Genomic DNA, 27,063 nt, shown 5'->3' on the forward strand with positions numbered 1-27,063 from the left:
TCCCTCTGGGAGCCCCAAACCCATTGGGTCCCAGCCCATCAGATTCCCCAGACCCCGCTGGGTCTCTCCACTCCACGGGATCCCCCAGATCCTGTAAGGTCCCCCTGAGATCCCCCAAACCCAGAGGTCCCTGTGTCATCAGACTCCCCAGGGCCCTCTGAAGGAGCCCAGACCCCGCTGGGCACCCCCTGGGACCCCCCAAACCCAGAGGTCCCCAACTCATCGCACTCCCTACGCCCCTCTAAAGGAGCCCAGACCCCGCTGGCTGCCCCCCCCCCCCCGGCACCCCTGTCCCCTAGGCGGGGCTGCGGGGCGCGGCGGGCAGGCGGCGGGCGGCAGCGGGCGGAGCAGCCCCGCGGGAGCGGGCGGGGGCCCAGGGCACGCAGCTGCGGAGGGCGCGGGCGGCCGCCAGGAGCGCGGCGGGCCGGGGCCGGGGCCGGCGGCGGAGCCCCTTCTGCAGGCGCTGCGTGTGCGCTGCCAGCGCCAGCTGAGCCTGGGCCACGCCGGCCCCGAGCCGGCCCAGCGCCTCCGCGCGGGCGGCCAGGCGCAGCTCCGCGTGCCGCAGGGCGCAGTGCACCTGCAGCACCCGGCCCTCCAGCTCCGCCGCCGCCCGCCGCCGCCCCTCCGCCGCTACCAGCCGCCGCCGCGCCGCCGCCAGCTCCACCGACCCGGGGCTGCTGCCGCCGCCGCCGCCGCCGCCGCTGCTGCTGCTGCCGCCGGTGGTAGTGCCGGGGGTGGTGCTGTTGGTGGGGCTGCTGCCGCCGGTACCGCCGCGGTCGGGGCGATGCTCGCTGCCCGCAGTCGGACTCGCACCCGGACCTGGGCTCGGATCCGCCGCTGCCGCCGCCGCCATGGGAACGGGATCGGGAGCGGGGCAGCGCCGCGGTGAGGATATATACCCGGGGGCGGCGCCGGGTACGGGCGGCTCAGCCCCAACGGGGCGGCTCCGGCACCGGCACTGGAAGGGGGGGACGATGGGGACGCGACCCTGATCCGGTACGGGTCGCTACGGGACAGCCGTGGCGGGGGATGCTCGGGATCGGTACGGCCCGGCACGGCACCGGGCTGGGTATGGCTCGGTACGGTACTGGTACTGGCACTGTCACTGGCCCGGGCTCGGTACAGCTCGATACAACGACAAGGTACTGGCACCATCACGGCCCCGGGCTCTGTACGGCTTAGTACAGGACTGGGCCGCCCTCTGTACGGCACTGGCACTGGCACTGGCACAGCTCCGGGCTTCGTAGGACCCAGTACAACACCAGAACTAGCACCGTCATGGATTCGAGCTCGGTATGACTTGGTACAGCACCGGCCCTGGGCTCAGTATAGCACAGCTCGTGTATTGACACCATCACAGCCCCAGGCTCGGTACCGGGAAACTGCCCTCCCTTAGGGGCATCACTGGGAAAGGTTGAGAGGGTTATTGGGGGATTACTGGGAAAGGCAGGGCTGGGAAGGCTTAAGCTGGGGAGGCTTAGTGGGAAAGGCTGGACTGGCAAGGGATACTGGAGAGATTTACTGGGAAAGGTTGGGAGAGAGGCTGAACTGGGATGGGTTACTGGTTTCAAGCGTGCAGCCCCTGGGAGAAGCAGCTGAAGAAGCTCCTTGTGCTGGCTGGGGGATGCTGGTGGCCCAGCAGCCAGCATGGGGTAGGGAAAAGAGCAGGGGCAGCCACTGTCCCCTCCCAAGCTGTGGCTGGGATGTCCCAGTGCTTGGGGCTCAGGGGTCGTGGCACCGGGACAGCATGTCCTTGGTTGCACGACTGTCACAGCAACGTCGTTGCCGATGTCATTATCATTTAAGACAGTGTTAACAGAGCTGGGAGTAGGAGGGAGGTGGAGCAGGAGGGTGCTGCTGCCACCTTGCTCCCCCGAGGAGCCTGGTTTTCAGGGTTCCTCCTGTGGGGATGTCACGCTCAGTGGCTGCATATTCACATAGGTGCGTGGGGTAACGTCTGCTTGTACCCGCATCAGAGCGGCAGAGAGGATAAAAGAGATGATGGGAACCAGGTGCCGAAGTCTCATCCCACCCCCAGACAGAAGGAAAAGGAAAAAAAACCACCCCAGCCTAAAGCTGTTCCCGGCAGAGCTGTGTCCAGGCCTGCGATGGATGAACACCCCCGTCCCACGGGGGCTGATGGCAGCTTTGTTTTCCATACCTTATGAGGGAAAAAAAACCCCATCCCTTGTGCTTTGTGGTGTATTCGTGCTCTTGCCAGCGCTGCCACGCGTCTGCCAGACACCGGAGCAGCGTCAGAGGCTGCTGCGTCAGCGCTCCCGGCCCCCGCTGCCAGCTTGTCCCTTCCCTGCCTGTCCACCACCTCCCACCGCATCTCCCCTGCTCCACGGCCACGACATTTGCTCTCCAGGCTGACTCTCAGGCTGTAAGAAAGCTGAAGTCCAGGCTGAACCATCTTCATGTATCCAATGCAAATGCTGCTACAAAGTGAGGTTTGATGCTGCATCATCATAGGTTCAGGGTCAAAGCTCTGCTCTTGCTCCCCCTGCCTCCAACCCAAAGAAACCGTAGGGGCAGGCAGGTATTAAACAGAACATTCTCCTCTCTGATTTTTTTCCTCTGTTTCAGTGGAACCTGGACCCCCAAGAGTACCCCCAAGGGGGGAAAGGGCTGGGGTCTGTCTTGCAGTGAACTTCTCCCGCTCCCCCAAAGCGAAATCTCAGAATCGCTGAGCTTGGAGGGACCTCATCACCTTTCCAGCTCCCGTCCCTGGTCCAGAGTGAGAAAAGGAAATGGTGATAGGGAGCAGTTATGCCTGGGAATGAATTTCAGAGAGCAGACGAGGCCAGATGGGCTGGGGATGTTGGGCAGGAAGGCTGGGGTGTTGCTGAGTTCCCCACAATGACTGTGTCTCCAGGCTATCTATAGCACATCCTGCTCGATGAACAGACAGAGGCCAGTAAAGGCAAATCATAGCAAAATGCAAGAAATGCCCATGCCCTCCAGCATAAGTCACAACTCAAGTCCCTGACACCCTCCTGTGCTGCTGCAGGCCCTGCCTGAGCTGACGAGCTATTAATGATTTAGCAACGGCGTCTGAAATTAGCAATGCTCAGAATAAACCTCTTTGATGCAAAAGCTCAGTTGAGAGCATTGTTCTCTCTTCCCTGGCAGCGACCCTGCACACCCTGCAGCTGCATGTGGAGGCACCGACAACAGGGATGGGGCAGCAAGCTGCACCCCACAGCCAGCCCAGTACCAGTGACTGGTCCTCTGGGGTCCCTGGTGAGAAGGACTTGAAGCCCTGAGGAGAAGTAAATGAGTCCAGAGGAGGCCATGGGGATGCTGCAAGGGCTGGAGCAGCTCTGCTCTGGAGCCAGGCTGAGAGAGCTGGGCTGGGGCAGCCTGGAGAAGAGAAGGCTCCTGAAGGGGAGACCTTAGAGCAGCTCCAGTGCCTAAAGGGGCTGCAGGAAACCTGGAGAGGGGCTTGGGACAAGGGCCTGTAGGGACAGGCCAAGGGGAATGGCTTGAACCTGCCCGAGGGGAGACTGAGATGAGCTCTTAGGCAGAAGCTCTTCCCTGTGAGGGTGCTGAGGCGCTGGCACAGGGTGCCCAGAGAAGCTGTGGCTGCCCCATCCCTGGCAGTGTTCAAGGCCAGGTTGGACACAGGGGCTTGGAGCAAGCTGCTTCAGTGGAAGGGGTCCCTGCCTGTGGCAGGGGTTGGAGCTGGAGGAGCTTCAAGGTCTCTTCCAACCCAAGCCATTCTACGATTCCCCCAGGGATGTGGGGCCAGCCCTTTGTTGGCTGTGCTCTGCCCCAGGTTAGGGCAGCCCTGCAGGAGGATGTAGTTGAGGGCTGTGTAATAGCCTCCGATTTTGAGCCTCTTTAAAACCCTGCATTGGGATCTGCTCCAGAAAAGCAAAGACTTATTATAGGAAGTAAATAATTAATGTTAGTGCCATCTCTCCCAGTGTCTCTGCAAGCTTTCCCTCAGGTGTCCCAGTTCCCGGGCAGGGGGGATCCAGGCACTGCTCTCTTATCCTGGCCCAGTTTAAGGGCAGGAATCCTGCATCAGGTTTGCAGGTTTAAGTCCCAGGACTTCTGGGTTGACCCAGCTCCATCCTGGTCCCAGCAACGAGCTCGGGAACACGGTGGCAGCTCAGCCGGGAGGTGACACAGGAGCTGAGGGGCATTAAGCAGCGTGGTGCTGGGCTCAGGGGGACGCATTGTGCTGCCCACCTCACCCTGGATGTACCAAGTTCCATGGGGCAGCACCGGGAGAGGTTTCATGGCCAGGATCTGTGCTCAAGGCACCTGGCAGAGATGATGGATTTCCAAGCAGTGCTTTGAGTTGTACACAGATGAAAGCCTGGTGGGGAAAATGACACCAGCTGCATGTAAGTACAGTGTTCCTGTGCCAGAGGCTTAAGTACATAAATGTGGTCTTCCTGCCCTTCAGAGAAGGAATGAGCTTGGCATTGGCACCATCCCTCAGATTTCTCTCTCTCCTCTTTCCCCTTGGAAACTGGCTGATGCTTCTGAGCCCAGCGCCTCTGCTCCGGCTGCAGCCTCCGTGCTGAGCTGCGTTCTTCCAGGCTCCTTCCCCTCCTGGTTTTCTTCCTTTCCTCCAACCCTTCAGGGAAGGATCCGACCCCCCAGGAGTGAATCATCAGCTCTGTGGTGAGAACCACTGAGTCACCAAGCGGCAGCAAACAGGACGGGCTGAGCTCCTGGGGAGCCTGGGCATCACTGCAGCTTGTACTTCCCTTACGCCACTGCTGTCCCCAGGGGAACTGCTCCCTGCAGGAGAAGCGATGGAGGTGACGTTGTTGCTTTGTGGGGTGCTGAGCATGGTGGATGAAATCACCCCAGATGAGGGTTTCAGGCCCCTCCATGGCTGTGGCCAGGCTGGAGAGCAGGGCTAGGGAGGGCAGGAGGGGTGGCCAGAGGCTTTAGGGGTGTCAATGATCTTGAACATGGCCTGGATGGAGGTTCATCTGGGATGGACATGCTCCAGAGAGGCACCCAAACCTGCAGGCAGCACCCAGGGAGGCACAGGTGAGATGCTCTCCATGGGGCAGAGGTCTCATGGGACACTAGGGGAGGGATGCAGCCACCTCATGCCTATCACTGCATGTCCCTTGGCAGGGATGTGCTGCCTGGTGCAAGCGACATGGGGAGGGAGTTAAAATGACGAGGAACAATGCAGGGCAGACTGGGGGGATCCTGGGGATTGGGACCCTTGGGGACAGGGATCCTTTGGGACAAGATCCTTGGGGACAAGTGTTCTTTGGGACAGGATCCTCGGCGATGATGATCCATTGGGACAGGAATCCTTCACAGGGATCCTTGGGGAGTGAGACCCTTGGGGATGAAGACTTTAAGGATGGGGACCTTGGGGACCGGAATCCTTGGGGAAGGCGATCCAAGGGATCCTGGGAGATGAGGACCCTCGGACACGGGGACCGTTTGGAACTGGGGATGAGTATCGTCGAGCAGCAGAATGCTTTGAGACAGAGTCCACGGTGACAGGGCTCCTTGGGGACAGGGCTCCGTGGGGACCCAGGTCCCATCGGTGGAGCCCCGTGCGGCGCGGACCGGGGCAGCTTCGCCGTCCGCGCTCTGCTGTCCCTCGCGGCGGCCCGTCGGGCCGGGTCACGTGGCTCACCTGGCCCAGGTGAGGCGGGGCCGGGCGCCGTTCGCTCGCTCGCAGGTAACGCCGGGGCGGGGGGAGCCGGGCCCCGGCCGCGACCCCAACCTCAACCCCGGCCCTGACCCCGGCCCCGCCGCCGCTCGGCGCTTCCCCCTGCGGGGCCGCCCGCCCCGGGCCCAGGGGCTGCAGGAGGCCGCGGCCGGGAGGGGCGGGCACCCCCGTGGCCTCCCCCCCCCGTCAAGACCGGCTTCTCCGTCTCCATGCGCCCCGGGCCGGGGAGGCTGGCGGCTGAGGGACAGCCCCCCCAGCGCTTCGGTGCTGTCGTTGTTCCCCCCGGCTCTGATTCCCTCCCTGCTTTGGGGCCTTCCCGGCCCTCGCCCTGCGAGGCTGGTGTCGGTAGGAGCTCAGCCGGGGGGTGTTGGGTCTCTCTGGTCCCTCCTGGGGTCGGCTTGGCTGTGGAGAGCTGATACCCTACGGGGGAACGCGGCGGGGAGGGGAGGCTCCCCCCGACACCCGCTGTTCTCTGCTGCCAGCTTCTCCTCTCCCCCAAATCCATCGTCTGGAGGATGTTGGGGTCCCAGAGAGGGCAGAGCAGCCTCTGCACGGGGCCCAGGCGGGGCTACCCCCCCCCCCCCCCCCCCCGCAGCGCTCCGTTAGTGAGGAGGAAGGGGCAGCATCGAAGTGGAGTCCTGTTGTCAGCTGGAACAGGGGTGCTTTGGGCTGGGGGTGCAGGGGGGCATTTGGCAAGAGGCAGTTCCTTGTCTGGGCTGTTTGTATCCCAGGTAGGCTCAGCTGAGAGGGTGCAGCAGCACCGGGAAGAAGCCAGATCTGTGTTCCTCTAGGCCAGGGTCTCTATTGCTGCCCGGTGCCAGCAGTGCAGCCAGGGGTCTGAGAGCTTTATAGGGTGGCTTTTAGCATCTGGCAAGGCTGTTTAGAAACCACCTCTTGTTGCTTCCGTCTGTTTACGATAAGCTGTGTCTTGTATCCTGAATTTAGGTACCTCAGTTACTGTTCTTACTTCCCTAGTCCCTAACAACGACGGCAGTGTGGTTATTGGCAAACCGATGTGACTTTGTTAAGTGGATTCACTACTTAATTTAGCTTTTTCCAAACTCTCGAAGGAAACCCTGTCCTCTGAACAATGAAGATCTTAGACCCCGGCTAACTCTTAGATGCGCAAACTCTTCATGATTCCCTCCTCATTCTTCTGAAGCAGATGCTCAAGTTCTTTAGGAGGATCTTCACTCTTCACAGCCGGTGTCTGTGTGAGACCAGAGAAAGCTCCCACCCATCCTGTGAGTATCAACTCAGCCGTGGATTTCAGTCAGAGCTTTTCTTTAGGGCTGTGTTAAGCAGCTGGCTCCAGGTTTCAGACCAGTCCCTTGCCGCTGGATCAAGGTGTTTTGTCTTGTCTGTGCTCCTGGGGAACTCCTCCAAGGTGTGGGCTGGTGGCCACAGCAACCTGAGCCGAGCTGGGAAGGGAATGGGGCGAGCTCAGGGCTGGAGGCATCTCTGATGCCTGATGCCACCGGGGGTTTGTGCAATGTCAGGCAAGAGGTTTAATCTCTGTGCCTGCAGGTGTCTTTCTGCAGAGCTGAGATAATGCTCCTCCCTGTGTTGGAGATGCTCTGAAATGTCAGACTGTTGTATATTGTTATATAAATGGTTATTACTGTGCAGTGCATGCATTAAATCTGACGAGGCCATGGTATTAAGAGCATTTTAAACTGTATTACAACACTGATGAAGCTGAGGTAAAAGCCCTGTTCTTAAGTGAAAGCAATCAAAACTCTCCACTGATGCTGAGTCGAGGGAGCTCTGCCTGCTCAGCACTGAAATTGGAGTGTCTGGGGCTTTTATATTTAACATATTATCCAGGAATGTGCAGAAGGAGCTCCTGGGACATGCATTGCTTACGGATTTTTGTAAGCTAATGGAGCCAAAGCATTCCTGGAAAGCAGTGGTGTGCTGTAACTGCCTGGGTTTCACTCTGTGCCTGCTTCTTTGTGTGGAAAACGAGACTATTTGGTTTCAAAAAGGGAAAAGGAGGCAGTGCTCTAACAGGATCGGATAGAGGTACATATTCATGCTTAGGGTGCCCTATAGAAAGTATATAGTAGAGCAGCAGGGACAGTCCAGAGCTGCTTACGCTGTGGCTGGGCTTTCACTGCTTATTAATTAGCCTAATTAGGATTTAAAAGGATCTCTTGGGGGTGAAAGCAGTGTTAGCCAAGAAGCTTAGAAACCGTGGGCAGTTTAAGGCCCCACCACAGTCTGGGCTAAAAGCAGCAGCAATAGGAGTAGTGGTGACAGCCCCGATGCGACTTTCCTCTCCATCACCCAGTGCCAAGCTGCCTTCATAACAGGGAGATAAAATGTGCCAAGCTCTGCTTGATGGATGTGTGGAGCTCAAGTGTGACAGTGTGTAAACACAGTTCACTCCTGTGTGCAGAGCTGGGGCTGTTGTGTTAGTCAGTTGAGCACATAGGCTGCTGGTAGGGCTTCTGTAGCAGGGCTTTGTAAAGGTTTTGCTCCCGTGAGGCTTGATTTGGGGGTGGCTTGATGACAAGATCTTCTCTTTAATCCAGATGAAGACATCAGTTTTCATAGGAAAGCCTTTGGCATAATTTGGCCTTAGCATGACTAGCAAAAATCATTAGTGTTAGTAATGCTGCCATTGCTAAACCCTCTAAATAGCATTGAATAATCTGGAGTCTGAATTGGCAGCTTGCACAATGATTGATTGCTTGTCATCTCCTCCTGGGCATGGTGTGTTTTGAAATGGATAGGCACTGTCAGGGCCCAGCTTAATCCTAAGGAATACGAGACAAAGGGGAAGTTGTTCAAAAGAAGATACTTTCCCTTTGGAGCCTGTCAACTGGCTCCACCTATGGCTGTGATGCTCATTTATTGCTCTGAAGCCTGAGTCTTCCAGCTGCGTGGAGGAAACGTCTTCTGAAGGATACAGGGATTTTGATGTCCTATAAGTAGTCCTTTTAAAACAGCTCTTTTGGTTGAAGCATCTGCTGAAAGGAAGCAGCAAAGTTGAGTAGTTGGGGAACCCTGAAACACAGGCTGGATCCCCTGCCCTATGCAACAAGTGAGAGCAGTGTGAATCCTAGTGCAAAATACTTCTGTGAATAATGGGACTATCAAATTGGGGAATCACTGAATTTGAATGTTGGGTTCTTCTCTGTTGATCAGCAGCTTGCTAAGGTGAAACTGGTGATGAATCCTTTGTTTGACTTGAGACCTTCTTGTTCTGCAGGTGCCTGAGCAGTGAGCCATGCTGGGCCGGAAAACAGGACTCCCCCACGAGCTGAACAGCCACCGCCAGCTGAACCAGTCCTACCAGGAGGCTGTGCCCCTGCGGACCAGGGCATCCAAGGAGGCAGATGTCAGTTTGGAGGTGTTCAGTGGCTCTACACCTGAAATCAAACAGGGCCGCAGCAGAGCCCAGCAGATGCGGGATAGGAAAGGTCGCAAAGCTGATCTCAAAGACTCCAACGGAAGAGAGGCAGAAACAATTACCTTTATTTCTGGTACAGCAGAGGCTCCCCCAAACCAGAGCTTTTGCTGTTCCTCTCTGTCTCAGGCTTGGAACACATACAAGGCTATTTTCTGTTGTATAGTGACCTGTGGGGGCTGCTTTCAGGACTGCAGTGTCTGTATCCCCTATCCAGGGCCCACTGAGACCTCCACTGATGATGGAAAGAACGGAGATTATAATGGGCGACTGCCAAACAGCCCTGCCAACGTCTCTCCCACGGAGAAAAATGGGAACCAGATCAAAAAGTCCAGCATGGGTAGCAGTTTCAGTTACCCAGATGTGAAACTGAAGGGCATTCCTGTCTATCAAAACAGGAGCCCCAGCCACCACCTGGAATCAGATTCATGCTGCAAAGAGCTGCTGCCAGAGAAGCCCTTCAGGAACAGCATAGAAAAGCCACCACTCCCCAGCAGCCACCGGAGTTCGGAGGAGTATTATTCCTTCCATGAGTCTGACCTGGACATCAGCGAGCTGAATGGCTCCATGTCCAGCAGGGAGATTGATGTCCTGATCTTCAAGAAGCTGACAGAGCTCTTCAGCGTCCACCAGATTGATGAGCTGGCCAAGTGCACATCAGACACTGTCTTCCTGGAGAAGACCAACAAGATCTCAGACCTCATCAATAGCATAACTCAGGACTACAACCTGGATGAGCAGGATGCTGAATGCAGGCTGGTCCGAGGCATCATTCGCATCAGCACCCGGAAAAGCAGAGTCCGGCCCCATATTTCTATCCCAGCCAGCCAGAGCCACGAGGAGAAGTCCAGCAGAGGCAACGCACCAGACAGCGGGAACGAAACCATGCTGGAGTCCATGGTCATCAGCCAGGATGGTACGTGTGGCTTCCCTGGTGGTACCACCTCAAAACAAGAGGGTTATTTTCATAGAATCACAAAGTAGTTTGGGCATGAAGGGACCTTAAAGCTCATCCAGCTCCAACCCCTGCCATGGGCAGGGACACCTTCCACTAGAGCAGCTTGCTCCAAGCCCCTGTGTCCAACCTGGCCTTGAGCACTGCCAGGGATGGGGCAGCCACAGCTTCTCTGGGCACCCTGTGCCAGCGCCTCAGCACCCTCACAGGGAAGAGCTTCTGCCTCAGAGCTCATCTCAGTCTCCCCTCTGGCAGGTTAAAGCCATTCCCCCTTCTCCGATCCTCACATTCCCTTGTAAGAAGTTCCTCTCCAGCTTTCTTGTTGGCCCCTTTAGATACTGGAGGGCTTTTCATTTTATCAAAGCCATGGAGATGTGACAATGGAGCAGAAATGAAAGCTGGTGTCTGTCTTCAGGCTGGGCTTTTTTTCCTGGGATGTGTGAATGAAGGTCCGTATGTATTACTGGAGACCTCTGTTTCTCACCAGTCGTTGTGTTGAGGCTTTCTAGATAGTATCTTTCACTGTCAAGGAAGTTTGTGCTGAGCAATAGAAGTTCTGCTGCTAGTGCAATGATTCTGCTTTCCTCCTCACCTCTAAGCTGGGCAGGAAGACTGAGTCAAACTTAACTGGTACGACCAGACGAGCTGGCTTTTGCCTGAGGATGTCCAGTTACTCAGCTGCCTCTCTCCCATGAGCTACCAGTGCTCTTTGCTAATGCCACCCTTAGACCATACCGTGACAGGGAGCCTCCTTGGAGCTGGGACTTCCTCCACACAGTGGGTGAGGAGCTGACAGTAAATATCGCTGCAGAGAGGAGGGAAGGGCTGCTGCCACAGCCTAAGTGCTTCCTGGCTGTTTGAGGGATGCTTTCCTCCTGGTCTGGAGCACCAGAATGCCTTGTAAGAGAGTTTGTTGTAGAAAGACCTTGAAAAGCTCAGTGTGGGGGGTAAGGAGAGGTCCAGAAGTAACGGAGGAGGAAACCAGGCGGTTTAGCACTAAGGCTGCTGTTGCTTCCTGGTATTTAAGAACTACAAAGCTCAGATTACCAAGACAATGGTGGAAGCAATCTGAAGAATGGGACTCTACCTCCCCTATTACCTGAGGGTGGTGCCTTCCAAGCTGAGCCCTGTGTATTCCCTGACTGGGATCAGTCTTGGGTCACGGCTGCCCATCCTTTCTGGTCTCAGCCCCTCTTGGTTTTCATTCCAGATCTGGACGTGCAGATATCAGAAGAAACATCAGCAGATGTGATAGCCAGGAACATGAGGCGACACAGCAGTGCAGGTAACGTACTTGGCCAGGGTCTTCACTGCAGAGGCATCACAGGAGTGAGGGGAATGCCCTGAACTTCCCGTGTTAAACCATCCTTCAGTTTTCACCCTCAGAGGCTGGGCTGACACCTGCCTCTTTAGGTTACCGTAAGGGGAGTAGTTCTCTTGAGCTTTGGGCGTGAAGGGAGCTCAGAAGACTGCCTGAGTTGAGGGGTGCTGGAAAAGGATGGAACCCAAGTATGGAATGATCTCTGTCCATGCACGATGGTTGGCCTGAGAGCTTTCTGTCCTGGGGTGTCTGTGGGGTTGTATTTGGGGTGTGACTGGCTAAAGTCACAGCTGGGTTACACTGGGAACAAAAGGAACTGTGCAAAAGGGAAGCAGGGCAGGGTGATGGGCTGGCCCCTGAGCTCTGATCCTCGCAGCATACATGCTCCACTCCAAAGAGCAGCCCAGGGCTAAAAGACAAGCTTTCTCCTGCATAATAGCAGATCTGTTCTAGGAGATGGCTACAATACAGGCAGGGTTGTTCCCTGCCTGTGGGCTTTGTGTGGCTTTCTCCTCCCTCATGATACACAAAGCCTTTGTGGCAGATGCTTGCCTAACTGCCAGGCTGCTACAGTTCACACTCTCTAATGTCACCATCTCTTCTCTTTCCTCTCCAAGGCTCTCCAACAAGCAGAGATTCCTCTTTCCAAGACACAGAGACTGACTCATCCGGAGCACCTCTGCTTCAGGTGTATTGTTAAGGAAAAGGACCTAAGCAGCAGGCAGGCATTCTGAGGCTCTGCTGCGATAGCAGTTTCCTCCTCTTTCAATATGGAGTGTGCTATGCCACTTACTTTTTTCTCCCAATCCACCCTGATCCTTTGTTGAAGCCAAATCTTTTCTGCTCTTTAGATTTCACTGGATTTTTATGTTTTCTTGGACCATATAGAACATTAAGGAAGTGAACTGTGGAGCTAATGAACCTGGGAGGTGAAATGTGTGCCCAGGGAAGAGATGATGGACAAGGAAGTATCAAATAACTTGTGCCTTTGTGATTTCCATACTTCATGTTTAGCTTCAACAACCTCTGTGGCCCAGCCCTTTTCCTCTGCTTTGAGGATCTGTTGCACAGTTCTTGCTTTCTGGCATTGCAGAACTCAGTTTGGGTAGGGAAGAACTGGATGGTGTCTCTGTGTTTGTGCTGATCCTGAGTTGAGGACTGAGCACCTGCTCTCCAGGGACCCAAATCTCTATTTAAAGTAGCTGGGTGGGTCCTTTTTCCATGGTGCTTGCAAAAGCCAGATCTGCCTTTTTCCCCACTGACCACCCTTAGTGGTGTCATCTTATGCTGCACTGTATGAGAAGGTTCAGGTAACGTGGTTCATTTAATCTCTGGCCTCTTGGCGTGTCTCCTGAGATAGTGCCAGTCACAGAGGGGTGGGATGCCTGCACAGGCATCCCCCTTCCCAAGGAGACCACAGGGATGAGCTGTGCAGTCACTGCCAGATGTGGGTTGACCTATCAGCTCTTCCTCACTCATCTGCCCAGCCCTCTGCCTGGCATCACACTGGCTGCTGGGCCAGCCTTGCACTTGGCATATGGCAGCAGAGGGAAAGTTGGTTCATTTTGAATGGGTTTTGTAATTAAGAACGGGGCTGTTTGCCTATTCTTGCTTTGAGAGGAAAGCATCCCCTCAGGAGGTCCCCAGGGGTCTGTGAAGAACTGCCCTTTGGTACCTTCTCCTTCCCTTTGCTCCACTCCAGCTGGTCAGAAGCAGGAGATGGGGCATTGCCACCCGGAGGGCACAGTGCCATTGCCACCCGGAGGGCACAGTGCCAGCTGGCCTTGAGGGCTGCAGCATTGCAGCAGGAGGAAGCTCTATCTTACTGCTGTTACCACTTGGATGTTTATCAGAAAGCAAACAAGGTGAAGCCATGGGACTTGTTTATCCATTCAGGTGCCCTTGGACGTGAGCAGAAAACACTTCAGTTGTATTTACCAGCCATGGCATAAACGCACCCACTGGTTTCTGGGGGAGAGGGAATCTGAAATAGCCCCCGTGCTTTGGTGTGGACCGTGGTTTTGTGCCTGAATTGACCTGAACTGTGCCTTTATTTCCTAGCTTGTGATTACTTTTCAAATGGTTTGCTAGGGAGGGAAAGGATTTAATTCCTCACATGAGCAGCCAGGCTTATTTAACCAGCCAAAGCCCTTTGAAATGGTTCAAGTGCCTGTTGGAGCCTGGTTTTGTGACCTGCTCGTGTTCCTGAGCATGCCTTCATAAATCATGGACAGGACCAAGCCCACACCTGGGGACGCTGACGGAGAAAGCTTTTGAAAATGAAGGGGAGAGGCTGAGACTTGGATTTGCCTTCCCCTCCCTGCTTTGTGCGTTGTGAAGAACCCCATTGATGCAAGAAAGAGGCTTGAAGCCAGGCCAGGACTCCCAGAGGAGCCGTGTTTGATCACCTCCTTCCAAATGCTACTGATGGACCCCTTTGGCTTCCTGCTTCTGAATGGATTTGTACGTGTGTGTTTGGACCAGTTTAGGGTTTGGACCTGTGCACTGAGGCATCAGCATGGGTCACGCTGACATGCAGCTCTGTGGTCTGCGCTGAGCTGTGGAGACGAGGGCTGAGGATGGACTTGCAAAGAGCTGCCAATCACCATTACAGATGCAATAGCACGTTTTTCATGTTTAGTCTTTGTATGAAGAGTGAATGTGGATGGATTAAGCTTGCAAAAAAAACCCCAAACCTCCCCAAAACCTCACTAAGAGGAAGACTCTCAACTGGATGGTCCCTGAAGCTGGTGCCCCTGTGGTGTCTTATGGGATTCTTTTGCACTCCTTGGCCTTAAATGTCTGATTTGATCATTTTTATAAAGCAGAACAATGTGCTCTTTACCTGTGCTGTGTCTCTTGCATTCCTGCTGGCAGCAGGCTGGGGGGAGCCTGGGCCCGGCCAGGAGCATTGCACAGGGCATTGCTGATCCCTGCTTTCCCAGCAGCACATGGACAAAGGTATCTTTGTCCACTGGGCAGCGTGTGCCCAGGGGGTTGTTCAGAGGCTGAACATTGTGGGCTGGTGCACGCAGGGAAGCTGGGGGCAAATAAAGGAGCCGCTGGGAAGTGCCTGTTTGCACACAGGGAAACCTGGACCTTCCCTGCGTGGTGATGCTGGAACTGAGCTCAGTCATTAATAGAGGCTCTGGAGTGGCTGCTGGCCCGGATGGATCTGCTTGCAGGGGGATGCTGGCTCACTCTCTGCCCCTGTGACCTGAAGGACCAGGTTTGCACTAATTTCACTGCAGGATCTCAGCTGATGACCTGCAGAGCCCCATTCCCTGCCACTGACCTTCCCTCCCCTCCCTGGGCAGAGGACACAGAGAGGTGGTTGTGGTGGGTTTTTTCCCCTAGGTGCATAGGACATCTCCAGGCAGAAGAGGGTGGATGGGGTGAAGGATTGGCATTAACCCCTTCTTTTTGTTTTCCTTAAGTGTAGTCTGTTAAGGACTTCTTTGGGCCATGCAAACAGGCAGAAGACCCCAAACTTAAGTCCTTCTGCACATGGTCCTCTGCCTGTTCTATCCTGCTTCTCTTACACCAAGTTCAACCCGCCCTTCGGCACCAGGCACAGCCCACTGCAGTTGTGTGGGATGTGTTTCCTGGAAGGATTTTAAAGCCATAACCAGGTAAATGCTGCTTTCTGTCTGGGAAGGGTCTCCAGAGGAGATGTTGTGCCTGGAGCCCTTGAACCAGCTGCTTGGGGCCCCAGGGACATGGAGCAAAGGCTGCCAGCAGCAGCTTGTTGGCCCACCTCCAGCAGCCTGTGTGGGGATGCAGCTGTGCCACGGCTGCCTCTGCTGTCCCCATCTGCTCCTAAACTTCCCTGCTAGTTCCCTGGACAAACCTGGGCCACACTTTCCAGTGCTTTTCCTGGAAGCAGGATGTCTGCCCTCAGCACTCATTGCAGTGACCAAAGTGACTGAGGAGCTGTAGCACACAGCATGGCTTCTGCTTCTCTCGGGCCCATCAAATCCTTGGGAAAGGGCTGTTTCTGAGGCATTTGAGTCCAACCCCTGCTCAGTGCAGCTCTGCTCTCAGCTCATCCCCTACCTCAAAACACTGCTGCCAAACTGCTGCTGTGAGATCACTGCAATTGCTGGTAAGATCTGAAAGCTTTGCATTTAAAACCATAATGCTGTGGCCAACTCTCCTGCTTCTGAGCTCACTGCGTGCATCATGCGGTTTCCTGCTCACAGCCACACATGGAATGAACCCACAGCAGGGTTTTGTCTGCTGAAGGTTGTGTTTGTGGTGACCAAGCTGCCCGGGCTGCTGCTGTGGTGGGTTTTGCTCTGTTGAGTGTTCTGCAGTGACCTGGCAGAGGTTGGTTGCCCAAGTGGGGATCTTACAAACACAAGAGGGCTTTACCCGGCTGTGTGCATGTAAATGTGCACTTTCCACTCCGGTGCTTCCTTCTGGGAACCTGACTCAGCACCTTTCTTTTCCTGAAGATGTTGCTTGAGTTTTATTGGGCTTGGTTCTGCCAGCAGACTCTCCAGAGACTCAGTCTCCTTGCCATGCCATGGATGTGCTGCTCTTTACTGGCTTCAGTAGGATCCAATGTACTGCGCAGCCCAAGGCGTCCCCCTGCCAGCATCAAGTAACGGCTGGGAATGGTTCTTTGAGTGCTAAAGAAATCAGTCCATCTCCTCTTTACACCCTGATTCTAGTGTGTTTAGGAGTTAGAAAGTGGATGGATTGACGCTGATTCTTTACAGCCTTGGCAGTAACAGAGGAGCTGTGGCTTCTCCTCAAAGTAAGTGGTGATGTTCAATACCCAGTGCCTCTGTTTCCCTGGTTGGGGTTTTGCTGTTCCGTTGCTCTTTCCAAAGCAGTTTGGGCTGTTCCCCAAACGGTCTGATCTGCAATGGGCATTAAGAGAAGCTAAGCCAAGAGCTGCTGGAGAGGCTGGGGGAACCCTTTACCTTATGGAACATCCTCTGCAGAGCCTGCAGCCCTTCAAGGGATTGCTCTTACAGGAGGTGCGAAGGGGCCAGGTGAGTGGAGGAGCTCTGGGCTGTGCTCTGCCGCGGCTCCAGCGGGTGGCAGCACCCAAACGGCTTCTCCAGGTGACTTAACTGGGGTGTAGGAAGGCAAAGGGACCTTCCCTGCTCTGCTAGGGCTTGGCCAGGGAAGATGCAAGCAGGGATGAGGATGGATTTGCAGGGCTGGGTTTCCAGTGGTGCTCAGTGTTTCCCTGCTGTGGTCTCCAGTAACTTAGTCTGAGATGGGGCTTGCCGTGCTTTAAGCCACTTCTGTAGCTTCTTCGACCAGAGCTGTCCTGCCTGGCATGATTTATTCCAGGGAAAACTGTCCTTTGGAAGCAAAAGGGTGCTTTTGCTTCCCCTTGGCCTGGGTGAAGGTCAGTGGCAGCTGGATGTTTGCAGACCACAAGGCCATCAGGAGAAACACCTTCTGTTCCGCTGGCTGTAAGGGTTGAAGTCCAGGGGTAGTGCTGGGATCAACCTGGGATCACAAACACAGCCCCGGGCATTCACCTGCAGCGGGTCTGGAGCCTCAGTGACGGCCCCATCCTCCCAGGGCTGTTTGCCTTTCCCTTGGCCTGCCTGGAAGGCCAAATGACGTTCCTTTACCTCCAAAACCTCCCTCTCTGCTTCCTCTGGGGCTCCTGCCACTGCTTTTTCCCTGTCATAACTCTGCTCTCAGGTGCTTCCCAGCCTGCTCCCGCAAGTGCCACCAGCCTGAACAGGCAGATGTGGATCGTCACAAATGCCATTACCCTGAGCACTGCTGAGTACACCATGAGCCACGACCCTGCAGGGGCTGAGGACAGGAACAGCCCCGAGATTTTGGGTTTGGTGACATGGAAGGAGCTCCACAAGCAGCACAAGCACCACAAGGTACCTGCCACCCGCTGATTCATGCCAGCAAGCAGATAGGGTCAGGCTCACAGTTTCTGGTGCTGGTTACAGGGCTGAGGTGGTGAAGAGGAAGCAGCAAAGCTCAGGCTGGGCTCAGGGTGCTGCCATGAACTCTAACAGTGTAGAACTGACCCTGTTTGCAGTCCTGGATCCTGCTGCAGGAACAGAGCCCAGCCGGCTCCCCTTGATCTTCATCTACACCAGGGAGCAGCAGGAGTGCTTTGACATAGCTGAGAACAGGGTGAAACTCATCACATCCCTGCCATCCCACCCACAGCCCAGACACTGCCAGGCACCCTCACCCCAGGGCAAAGCACCTCCAAGGCACTGTTGTTTTATCATGGCCAAAGCACAGACGGTTGTAAGATGAACAGGCACAAGGATCCCAACGCAGCCACCCCAACCTGGGTCCTTCCTCACCCACAAGGTCACTGCTCCCCTGGGTGGGTGCTGGGTTTTGATCCCAAGAGGCTATAAAACTGGGAGATTAAGTGCAGACAATGTCCTATTGTGTAGAAAAAAGCCCTAAACCCGAGCAGGCAGGTGCAATGCCAGGCTGGACTTCGCCCAAGCCGGTTTTCCAGCCGTTTGTGCCCACTCCCTCTGGCTGGAGGTGGAAACGTTTCAGGGAGGCAGAGACAAATACAGCAGCAGGGATCCGGGGTAGCCTGCAAAGGACTTTTCCTGTTAGCTCATCACAAAGGAGACCTGGGGCAAGGGTGGCTTCCTCAGCACAGTCATGTGCTGCTACGTGGAGTAGGGCTTGGAGCAATGGGCTTTGGTCAGCCTAGTGTTTAAGTGGAACCTGGAGTTCATCAGCACACAGGAGCGAGACACGAGGCTCCAACTGTCTCTCCTTGGCCAGGCAGGCACCACAGTCCAAAGCAGGGAGCCTGGAGACATTGCCAGCTCCCTGCTCACACCCCTGCAGCAGAAACCACACGCTCTACTTGGAAATAAGCCACTTTTTTCCTTTATGGTGCACTGCAGTTGAACATGATATGAACATGCAGAGAAATGCCACTTGGCAGCAGGAGCTCAGGAAACACAGCAGTGCCTGTCAGCAGTCAGCAGAAGAGGCTCTTGGGAAGAGGCAGGAGACACAGTCCCAGCAAGAACAGCCCCCCATCCTCTCCCCTGCCCACAACCACAGGCTCCCCAGCCTTCCCTTACCGTAAGGCAGCAGATCAACCCCTCCAGACTAGAAGCAGCAGCAACAGAGGAGCAGAGTGTGTCTCCACCACTGCAATAGCTGGTGGGTTTAGACTGGTGTTTTCCCTTCCCAAGGAGGCAGAAGGAGAATTATTTTACAAACTAAACTGACCCTTGTTTTCACAGAAGAGCAGGAAGCTGATGAGAAGGGAGTAAAAACTCAGGAGTACCTACTGCCAAACTGCAATGGCAAAGACTGCATGAGCAGCTCGGAAGAGCCAGGAGACAAAGCTGTGATACATCAAGGGTATGCCCCAGAACCTCTCAAGTCTGGCTCCTGCTGCTCTAACTCCCGTTTTGCTCTATCCCCTCCTTCTCTCTTAACTGCCCTTTGGGAAGTGTCTCAGATGGTTCTGACTGGAGCTGCTGCAGTCTTGTGCTCTGCTCAACACAGGACAACTGAGGATGACTTTGTGAAGCTGCCTCCGCTGCAAGCTCGGGTGGGGATGCTCAAGTGTCTACTCGCCCAAGGTAAGGGATGTCCAGCAATACGTATCCTGCCCCATTCAATGGGCTGACTGAAAGAGGGGGGAGAAGGGGAGGGCTCAGTTGAATTTAGCTTTTGAAAAGTCCATTTCTGGATGCTGCTCCATGAACCTGCAAGGAAAACAAAGACAAGAGCATGAGTATGAGTCAGCAGGAGCCACAGAACAGCTTGGCTGCCTGGGGGGGAAAAGGCATCCTTACTTCCTGCACTGTCAAGTTTGCTTTGTCCCCACACCCTGCAGGGCAGGGACTGTTCTGCTGAGCTCCTTGGGGGACAGTCCCACACTACAAGCTTTTTCCTCAGGTCAATGGTATCAGAAATCCTACCAGCCATGGAGGTCAGCAAGTCCAGACACATGGAAGCTATTAATTATCAAACACACACCCTTTAGCTGTTACCTCTCAGACAGACACGTAGCAGGAATGAGAGATTGCAGGGCAGAGGGGAGATTTTAAGAGCACTTAAGATCAAACTTGTTAACTTAAGCATTCCTGGGGACACAGGGAGTATCTCCAGTGCTGTGACAGTGAAAACTCCTGAAGGACGTGACCAGAGAAACCTGGTTTCTGGCTAGGTGCAACCTGATTTCACATGTACCGCAATGCCAGCAGATAGGAGTATTTGGACTCAGGCTGCCACATCAGAAGGTTCTGAGAACAATACACTGTGCCTCTGAGTGATCAGGAGTAATCAGTGCACAGAGAAGCTCCTGGCTTCCTCCTCTGCCCTGCAGTTCACCAAGGGACACAACACAAGACCAGATGGAGGATCCATGCACAAAGTAAGGGCAGGCCTCTGTCTTCCTCTGTGCTCTCATCTCATGGTTTCCCCTGAAACACCACCACAGCATTTCCACTTTCCACTTCCACGGAAATAGGTGCTGTGAGAACAGTGTCTGTTTTTAGCAGCCAGACGGGCTTCACAGGCAGAGATCAGGACCCACCGGGGTGTCACTGAGTCTACTTTGGCCTGAAAAAGTCTAAACGTCCTCTCTGTTCTTTGCCAGCCAACCTGCCCAGGTCCAGGGCACTGAACGAGTGACCTTGCCAGTGAGGCACCCTGCATGCAGACTTCCCAGCAGGTCAGGGCTACCTCCCACTCCACTAACTCAACACATAGGCACTAAGGAAGTGTGGCCTCTGCTCCAAAGCAGCTTCACCCTATGCTGTACTCAGTGCACTGATCAGAGTGAAGCTTCTCCCACTACAGGTAAGCTAAGGAAGAAGAGGAGTCAGGTCTGCGACACTGATCCTCCTTCCAACCTAAGATAAGCTGTGGGTTTGCACTTGCTGAAGAAGTTGCCTGACCCAGAATTGCCTCCACACCTCCCCATATGGCCTTGGGAGCTCCGAGTAACCTTCCTGCCAAGGTGCATTTATGCCAAACAGGGCAATAAAGACATAAAAGTGCTATTGCCTTGGAGACAGCATTCCAGTGGCAAGTCTGCAGGGAGGGGAGATTATCTGGGCTATGGAGAAGAAGGAGATTAGAAAACAATCAAGATCATGTTAAAGTTCAGTAGAGATGGGACCTCCAGTCCCACACATGCTTTCTGGACTTGAAATCAGATTAAGATAATTCCAGAGCTCGGCTATTCCCAGAATTTCCCGTTATGCTTTCTACCCCCACGGGCTTTTATAGACACTGGTGGTTGGCCAACAGTTCAATGCCTGCATAACTGCAGATGTGAACATAGGTAGGACTGAAGGCCAACCTTTCTGCTCACGTATTTGTGTCAAAGAGGAAGAGGAGAGGAGCTTGGGGAAGGAAACCCCACAAATTAATGAGGTCTGCTCACTTTTTCAAGATGTCTTGCTTCTTCTGTTCATCAGATGTGGGGAGGCCCATGGATTTCTGTCGCTGATCATACATCATTTTCTCCACCATACTGCGAGTTTCACTGTCCAGGTCTGACAACTATAAGCAAGGGCTTTGATTAAAACTGGAATAACTTGTCTCAACCTAAACATACACCCTGCTTGCAGAGAACATGAATACACTGAGGTTACAAATACAGGTTGCCCAGAGAAGCTGTGGCTGCCCCATCCCTGGCAGTGCTCAAGGCCAGGTTGGACACAGGGGCTTGGAGCAAGCTGCTCTAGTGGAAGGTGTCCCTGCCCGTGGCAGGGGTTTGGAACTTGATGATCTTCAGGTCCTTTAAAATCCTAATGATTCTACACACCGATGTTACGCTTTGCTGTGTGCACAGGCTGCAGAAATACAGACACTAATTTATAAACTCAGCTTCATCCACTTGGAGTTTTGGGAGCACTTAAGTTCATGTAAGAGAAGGCTCCATTCAGTAAAACAAAGCGAGTTCTTACCTTTGAGTTCTCTGGGTTAATTTTCTTGGTGTTGATTTCTGGGTCTGTGGAGACAAGTTTGTTCCACCATTCCATCTTGTTGATCTGAAGGATGAAGTAGCAAAAGTATTTTATTTCTCCTCGGCTTGCTCTAGGAATTTTATGCCTCAGTCACAGGAAAAATCTGAACACGAATAAAGGGTACAGCTTTCATTCTGAATCACGTTAGGCAGCCTGAATTTCCACAACTGGGGAACTTGAGAGCATGTCAGATGTCACCTTTGGCATGACATAAATGGGATTACAATCAAATTGCCTGGAGAGACCCAGAAGGGACACAGTAATAATAAGGTCTGTCCTTGGGTTTTCATGTCACTAACAGATGTCAAAACATGGCATTATTCCATTAAGGCACAACTTTAAAATGACTGATCTCCTTCCAGCTGAGCAATGTGATATCCTGGACTAGCATGAAGTTAGGCTGAAGACAGGGGGAACCTGCAAAACCCCACTTCCAGCAGTAGCCCTGACCATGTACCAAGGATAAGCATGGTTCTTGTTTCAGCTGACAAAGACCAAGGCTTTCACAGGTTTTGTCAGACTCTAATTTCACCACGGAAGAGGCAGACAAGTCTGAATCCTCCCCAGTTCATTCTGCTTTACCTTCTCCAGGTGCACAGTGACTGTTTTGCCATCTTCAATCAGCCAGGAGCTCTCCTCCACCTTCACTTCATTGAAAAGCTCTCCATCAATGACAGGCGAATGGCCCTTCAGGCCAACTTTGAGGCGCCGTCTCTGGATATCCACCACCATGTCCTTCCCCTTCAACCTGAAGTTCACCTTGAAAGGGATGGCCAGCTGGAATAGACAAAGAGCAAATTTCAGGAGCTGAGCAGTGAAGTCTCTCCTCACCCTCTCATGCTACTGTTCTAAGACTTTCTGCCTTGGTTTCACCAGACTAAGACAGAACACGGAATATTTTCCTTGGGGTACTGAGTGGGAGGTAAAAGGATGCAAGAGTAAGTTTGACAGCAAGATGGCAAATAATTCAAAGGGACCATAAAAGGGAAGCAGATTTTAATGTCTTGCTAAAACAAGACCATGGTTTGGTAAAGTTAACTACAGCTTCTGGGGAATTTGATTTAGTTACCAAGCTCTCTCCCAGCTATTGAAATGCTGCTAAGTACAACTAAGAGTGTCCCACAGACAGCTGAGATCCAGGGCATTGACTCCACTGTTCTTATAGCACCTGCTCTTAGTCCCTATCTCAGATTCCTCAGATCCTGGTACTAAGGCAACACTTACATCGAGTTCTGAAAGAGTTTGTGTCCATCTGTAATTTGGAAGGTCAGCTCCATTGCCAGAATTGGGTTTAAGTTTTCCTTTGTCCTTCTCATCTTCCTCTTCATCATCTGTTTCCTAAGCAACAATTTAAGGTGTAAAGTGCAGAATTACGTGTGTGATTCTTAAAGAATGACAGACTGGGCACCCCCTCCCATTCAAAGTAGTTTTCAGGATTGTCCAGAAACTTATTTCTCTCAGCCTAAAATAAAGCCCCTAAATGAGCTTTACCTGTTTGTTAGAATCTGAAGATTCACCTTCTTCCTCCGAGGGTTTCACTGGGACACTGTTAACCTGTCCTTGTGCCTCTTTCTTCTGCTTAAAAAGAGAACAAACACCCTCAGCCAAATGTTAGCACTTTGTGTTACTTGCCGATCTGACACTAGGTGGCCTCAACCTCTTCATCTGAAACCACAGAGCAGGACTCAAGACCTGCACTGAAGAAATTTTAGCCCTTAGAACAGTGTTCCAGGAAAGCAGTACTGCCAAGGGGAAGATTGCCTTGGTCCTCACAGCTTTGGATGACTGTAGCAGAGGTTGTTGCTACAATGCAACCGCTGAGCCCAGGCTGACAGCTGACATTGCAAAGGAACAAGTCTGAGCCATCTTAACCCCTCACTGCTACCAGAACTACACGCAGGCCAGTGAAAATGACCCAAATGGTACCTGCAGGCACCAGACCTCACTTTTACCTGGTTGATTTCCAGCTGCAGCCTTTCGGCTTCCTCATCTGTAAGTTCCTTAATCCTTGGCTCATTTGCTTCTTGCTTTTCCTTAGCAAGCTTTGCAGCTCGCTCGGCCTTTTCGCGCCGCTCTGCCTCCTGACGAGCCTTCTTCTCCTTCCGTTCCTTCTGAGCCAGTTTGTTGTGATGGTTGAAGGTGTCTGTGATCAGCTGAAAGACGAGAACAGCACCAAAGGGGGTTAAACAACCACTACTTTTTCAAACCCAAATGAAGCCAACTCGCTGTTTACTGAGAACATCTGTAGATATTGTGGCTTTTCCCTTCCTTTTCACTCCGGTCTTTTAACTGAAAATCTAAAGTAGCAGAAAACTCAGAGTATTTCAGTGTAGCCCTTCCTAGTTCCTCCTTACACAGGGATTCTCATGGAGATAACAGGGAAATAACAGTTCTCCATTTGTCCTGCCCTTTGTGCAGTTCCAGAATGAGCAGATGCCTAACCCAGCCATTTGACAGCTACTCCATCTAGGACAGCACAGCTGGAAGAACAGAGACACCAGATCCAAGGTTTTTTACCTACTTCTCACCTTTCCAGTGACTGGGCTTTTCCAGATGGAGATTCGGTGCTATGTTTTACAGGAGAAACATTTGAAAAGCTCAATGTTTTACACTCAGGGGCAAGTTCCTACATAAATCCAGTCCCAATTCTCATGTTGTTGTGACTATGAAAAGCAAAATGTCAAGGTCTCTGATGCAAAGGGTTCTACTGCTCAGCAGGGAAGCTGAGTACACAGGCAGGAAGCCAGAGCAACTGCCCCATGGCTGATAACACCAGGGGCACTGTGCAAAGCAGCACGTATGAGAACTAAAGTTTGCTCCGGAAAACAATGTAGATAGAACCCAAGAAAAGGAACTGGAGAGATTTCTCAGCCAGGGGGGTCACGCGCTGTTTATATATACCCTAGAAACTCTCAGGAGGGTTCATTGCTTTCCCAAATCAACTCAAAGCATCCACACCTTGGAGTTTTGTAACCAATACAAAGTATTTCTGCTTCGGAGGAGCAGTTTGTTCCATTCTTGGTGCAGTTACTGTGGTGTCAGAGATACTGCATTGAGCACCTTTGCAAAAAACCATACAGCATTTTAACAGATACTGCCCAAGGACACACTGTCCTCTTACAGGCACAGATACAGATTTCTATGGAGTTGCCAACAACAGTAGCCAGGACCTCCAAAATCACCAGCCAGTGTCACCTCTGAAATGCTACTCTGGTTCCACTCCCTGGGAGCATGCCCAGGAATTCAGGGAAATCTGTTCTTTAGGCAAAGAAAAATGACAGCAGGCTTCATCTTTCTTACTTTGAAACCATCCTCTTTTCCTGCTTTCATTTTGTCCCTTTAAAGGCTAGACACAATAAGTTACACACTGTCTTAGCAACTAACATCTACCCTAACACCTTCAACACAGCAGCAGCACTCCATTTGCTGGAGTTCCAGCAGTCCAGGAAGAGGAACAACTGCTATATTGTTAAGTATAAGCAAGAAAGTTTGGCCAGTTCATGTCTGAATGCTCTGAATCTTATTTCCCTGCAGGGAAGCAATTGAGTTTTTCAACTGTGGAGCTGGCTGAGGAGTTCAGGCTGCCAGTGCAGACCCCCAGGCTTGCTCCCCAACTCCATACAGACAAAGGTGCAGGTGCCTGTGCAGAGATGTGGACTTTGTGCTTTTTCTGAGATGAACAAACAAGGTAACGTGGGGTTATCAACACCACGGTGTGTGTCACCGTTAAGTCAGTGTGTCTGGCAGATTTGCTTTCCAAACAAGCCTTTGGCCAGAGTGTGGCAAAAGAACCTGCCACACCATTGGTACCATTTGAAGGAGCAATCAAATAGGGGCAACGGGTTTTACCTTGCTTCAGCAATGTGTTTCATCAGCATCACAGTGTCCCCAGGCACACCGGAATGCTTTGGGCTGTTCAGGCAGGGAAGGCTCAGTATGGCACAGAGGTGGTATAAAGGATATGGGGTTTTTTTACCTTCTCTGCTACTCCGTCTTCTCCCCCGGTGAAGAAATCAGTTTTACGCCTCAGGAAACTAAAGAATGTGTTCACAAGCTGGGAGAGGAAACAGGGAGGGGGGTTGGGAGAAAGAGAAGAGAGAAAGAAAGCAATGAGACCAGATCACACCAAGCCACCTCCTGTCCCTTGAGCAGCCTCTGCTCTTTATCCTCCCTATCCATGTACCAGAATCATATTGAAATCAGCCCCATGGCTGTTTCCCACTCCAACAGCATTTATGGAAATCCAGCTCCGGGATTCCCAGTGGCCAGAAGAAGTATTTGTGTGGTTGACATGAAGAAAGGGCAAGCAGTTTATTGTCAGGTCACCTTGGAGACACAGCTACTCCAATACCCCAAGCTGTTATCTGAGGCAGGAATTTGGGTGGGTATGTGTATGTATGTGCATGTACGTGCATCTATACACGTACGTAGATACACACATGTACTGTACTTTGCTTCTTTGCACACCTAAAACCTTAAATTGTGCAAACTCACCCTTCCCCAAGTCCTCTTTATTTTTACAACTCTCTGGCTGCCAGATACCTCATGGAATTGGCAGTTTTGAACTGGCACCCCCGAACACCCCTATGGACATCCATACTCTTGATGGACTTATCTTTATTTCCCAAGCATTCTGTCCTCTCCGTAGTTCAACCAGAGGTTTCCCTGCAGCACAAGGAGCTCTTCTAAGGAGCTGTGTCCCTAAACGATTCCCAGGCTTCCCAGAACTCCAGCAAAGCAGGCTCTGAACACTCCGGGAGCACACTGGGAAGTGTGAGGTGTTTCACCAGAGCCATGTCCCCGAGGAGGGCACCACATCACGTTCAAGTGCACTTCATGGTCGAGTCCAACCCCCCATCAGTTCTCAGTGAGGCGCTGGGGGCTGGACAAGTTGGGCAGCAGGAACCGAGGCTCCTCTCGGGTGTTCTGCTTTGTTGTCACCCTGCTTACGCTGTACCTCCGTCGGGGTGCGACGGCGCAGGCCGAAGCTCCTCACCTGCACTTATTAATCCCGTTAATTAATGGCCGGCTCCTCCGCGCTCCCCGGGGCTGGCGCAGGCCCGGGCCGCTCTCGTAGGAGGAAGAGAGAGAAGCACACGTGCCTCCTGTGCACCGTTTAGACCCGGGAAAACCGGGCCCCCCACCCTCCCACCCCTTCCCACTCTCTCCTCCCGGTCCTTCCGCCCCCCTCCCCGTTCCCCTTAGGGAACACGGAGAAGCTCCCGCCGCTGCCTCCCGGTGATGGCGGCGCTACCTCGCGCACGCCGCCGTGGTGCTGCTGTGCCATGGCGAGCAGCATGCCGTCAAAGCGGTCCTCCTGCTCCGCCGCATCCTCCGCGCTCAGCCCCATGGTGCCCGCCGCGCCGCCCGCCTCAGCCCCTCACACCGGCGACCGGAACCGGAACCGGCGCCAACGGAAGAGCAAACGCAACCGCGCGCTTCTCACGTCCACCAATCCCAGAACGCCTCTCTGCTGATTGACAACAGCATCAGCCAATCAGCGGGAGGAAGGGTGGGACGCGAGGCGCGGAGTTCGGTTGCTACAGCAACCGCCTGTCCAGGCCTTTCCAGAAAGCTCGGTGGAGGCCTCTGAGCCTGCGTGGGGTCCCGTGAACCGGTTGGGCCTTGCGCTGTCCTCCCGGGGACACCGGCTGTGCACCGTGTCCGGCATCACAGCTGAGCCTGGGTCCGGCCTCCATACCAGCGTGGGGTGCTGGAGAACGATCCTGGCACATG

General features: G+C 53.5%; 3 protein-coding genes across 4 annotated transcripts; 1 reads left to right on the forward strand and 2 right to left on the reverse strand.

Annotated features, from left to right (window-relative positions):
- Positions 1–295: 295 nt before the first annotated feature.
- On the reverse strand, positions 296–1,155 carry TRNP1 (TMF1 regulated nuclear protein 1; the record flags this gene model as incomplete). The annotated part of the gene is made up of 2 exons (XM_080632355.1): positions 296–988; positions 1,084–1,155. The coding sequence occupies 2 exons, from the start codon at positions 1,153–1,155 to the stop codon at positions 296–298; spliced, it is 765 nt and encodes a 254-aa protein (XP_080488481.1).
- A 7,745-nt stretch (positions 1,156–8,900) lies between these two features.
- KDF1 (keratinocyte differentiation factor 1) lies at positions 8,901–12,056 on the forward strand (the record flags this gene model as incomplete). The annotated part of the gene is made up of 3 exons (XM_080632282.1): positions 8,901–9,996; positions 11,246–11,320; positions 11,974–12,056. The coding sequence occupies 3 exons, from the start codon at positions 8,901–8,903 to the stop codon at positions 12,054–12,056; spliced, it is 1,254 nt and encodes a 417-aa protein (XP_080488408.1).
- A 6,154-nt stretch (positions 12,057–18,210) lies between these two features.
- On the reverse strand, positions 18,211–26,721 carry NUDC (nuclear distribution C, dynein complex regulator). 2 transcript variants are annotated; one of them, XM_080632636.1, is made up of 9 exons: positions 26,582–26,721; positions 25,304–25,381; positions 23,280–23,480; positions 22,819–22,902; positions 22,552–22,665; positions 21,910–22,104; positions 21,268–21,351; positions 20,742–20,860; positions 18,211–19,053 (listed from the first exon to the last, which is right to left on the reverse strand). In XM_080632636.1, the coding sequence occupies exons 1-9, from the start codon at positions 26,675–26,677 to the stop codon at positions 19,002–19,004; spliced, it is 1,023 nt and encodes a 340-aa protein (XP_080488762.1). In that variant the 5' UTR covers positions 26,678–26,721; the 3' UTR covers positions 18,211–19,001. The 2 variants fall into 2 exon arrangements, with proteins under 2 accessions (XP_080488762.1, XP_080488761.1); XM_080632635.1 differs by having other exon boundaries at positions 22,819–22,905.
- Positions 26,722–27,063: the final 342 nt, after the last annotated feature.

Source organism: Psittacula echo, assembly GCF_963264785.1.
Source record: "Psittacula echo genome assembly, chromosome: 21".
NCBI classification, from domain to species: Eukaryota; Metazoa; Chordata; class Aves; order Psittaciformes; family Psittacidae; genus Psittacula; species Psittacula echo.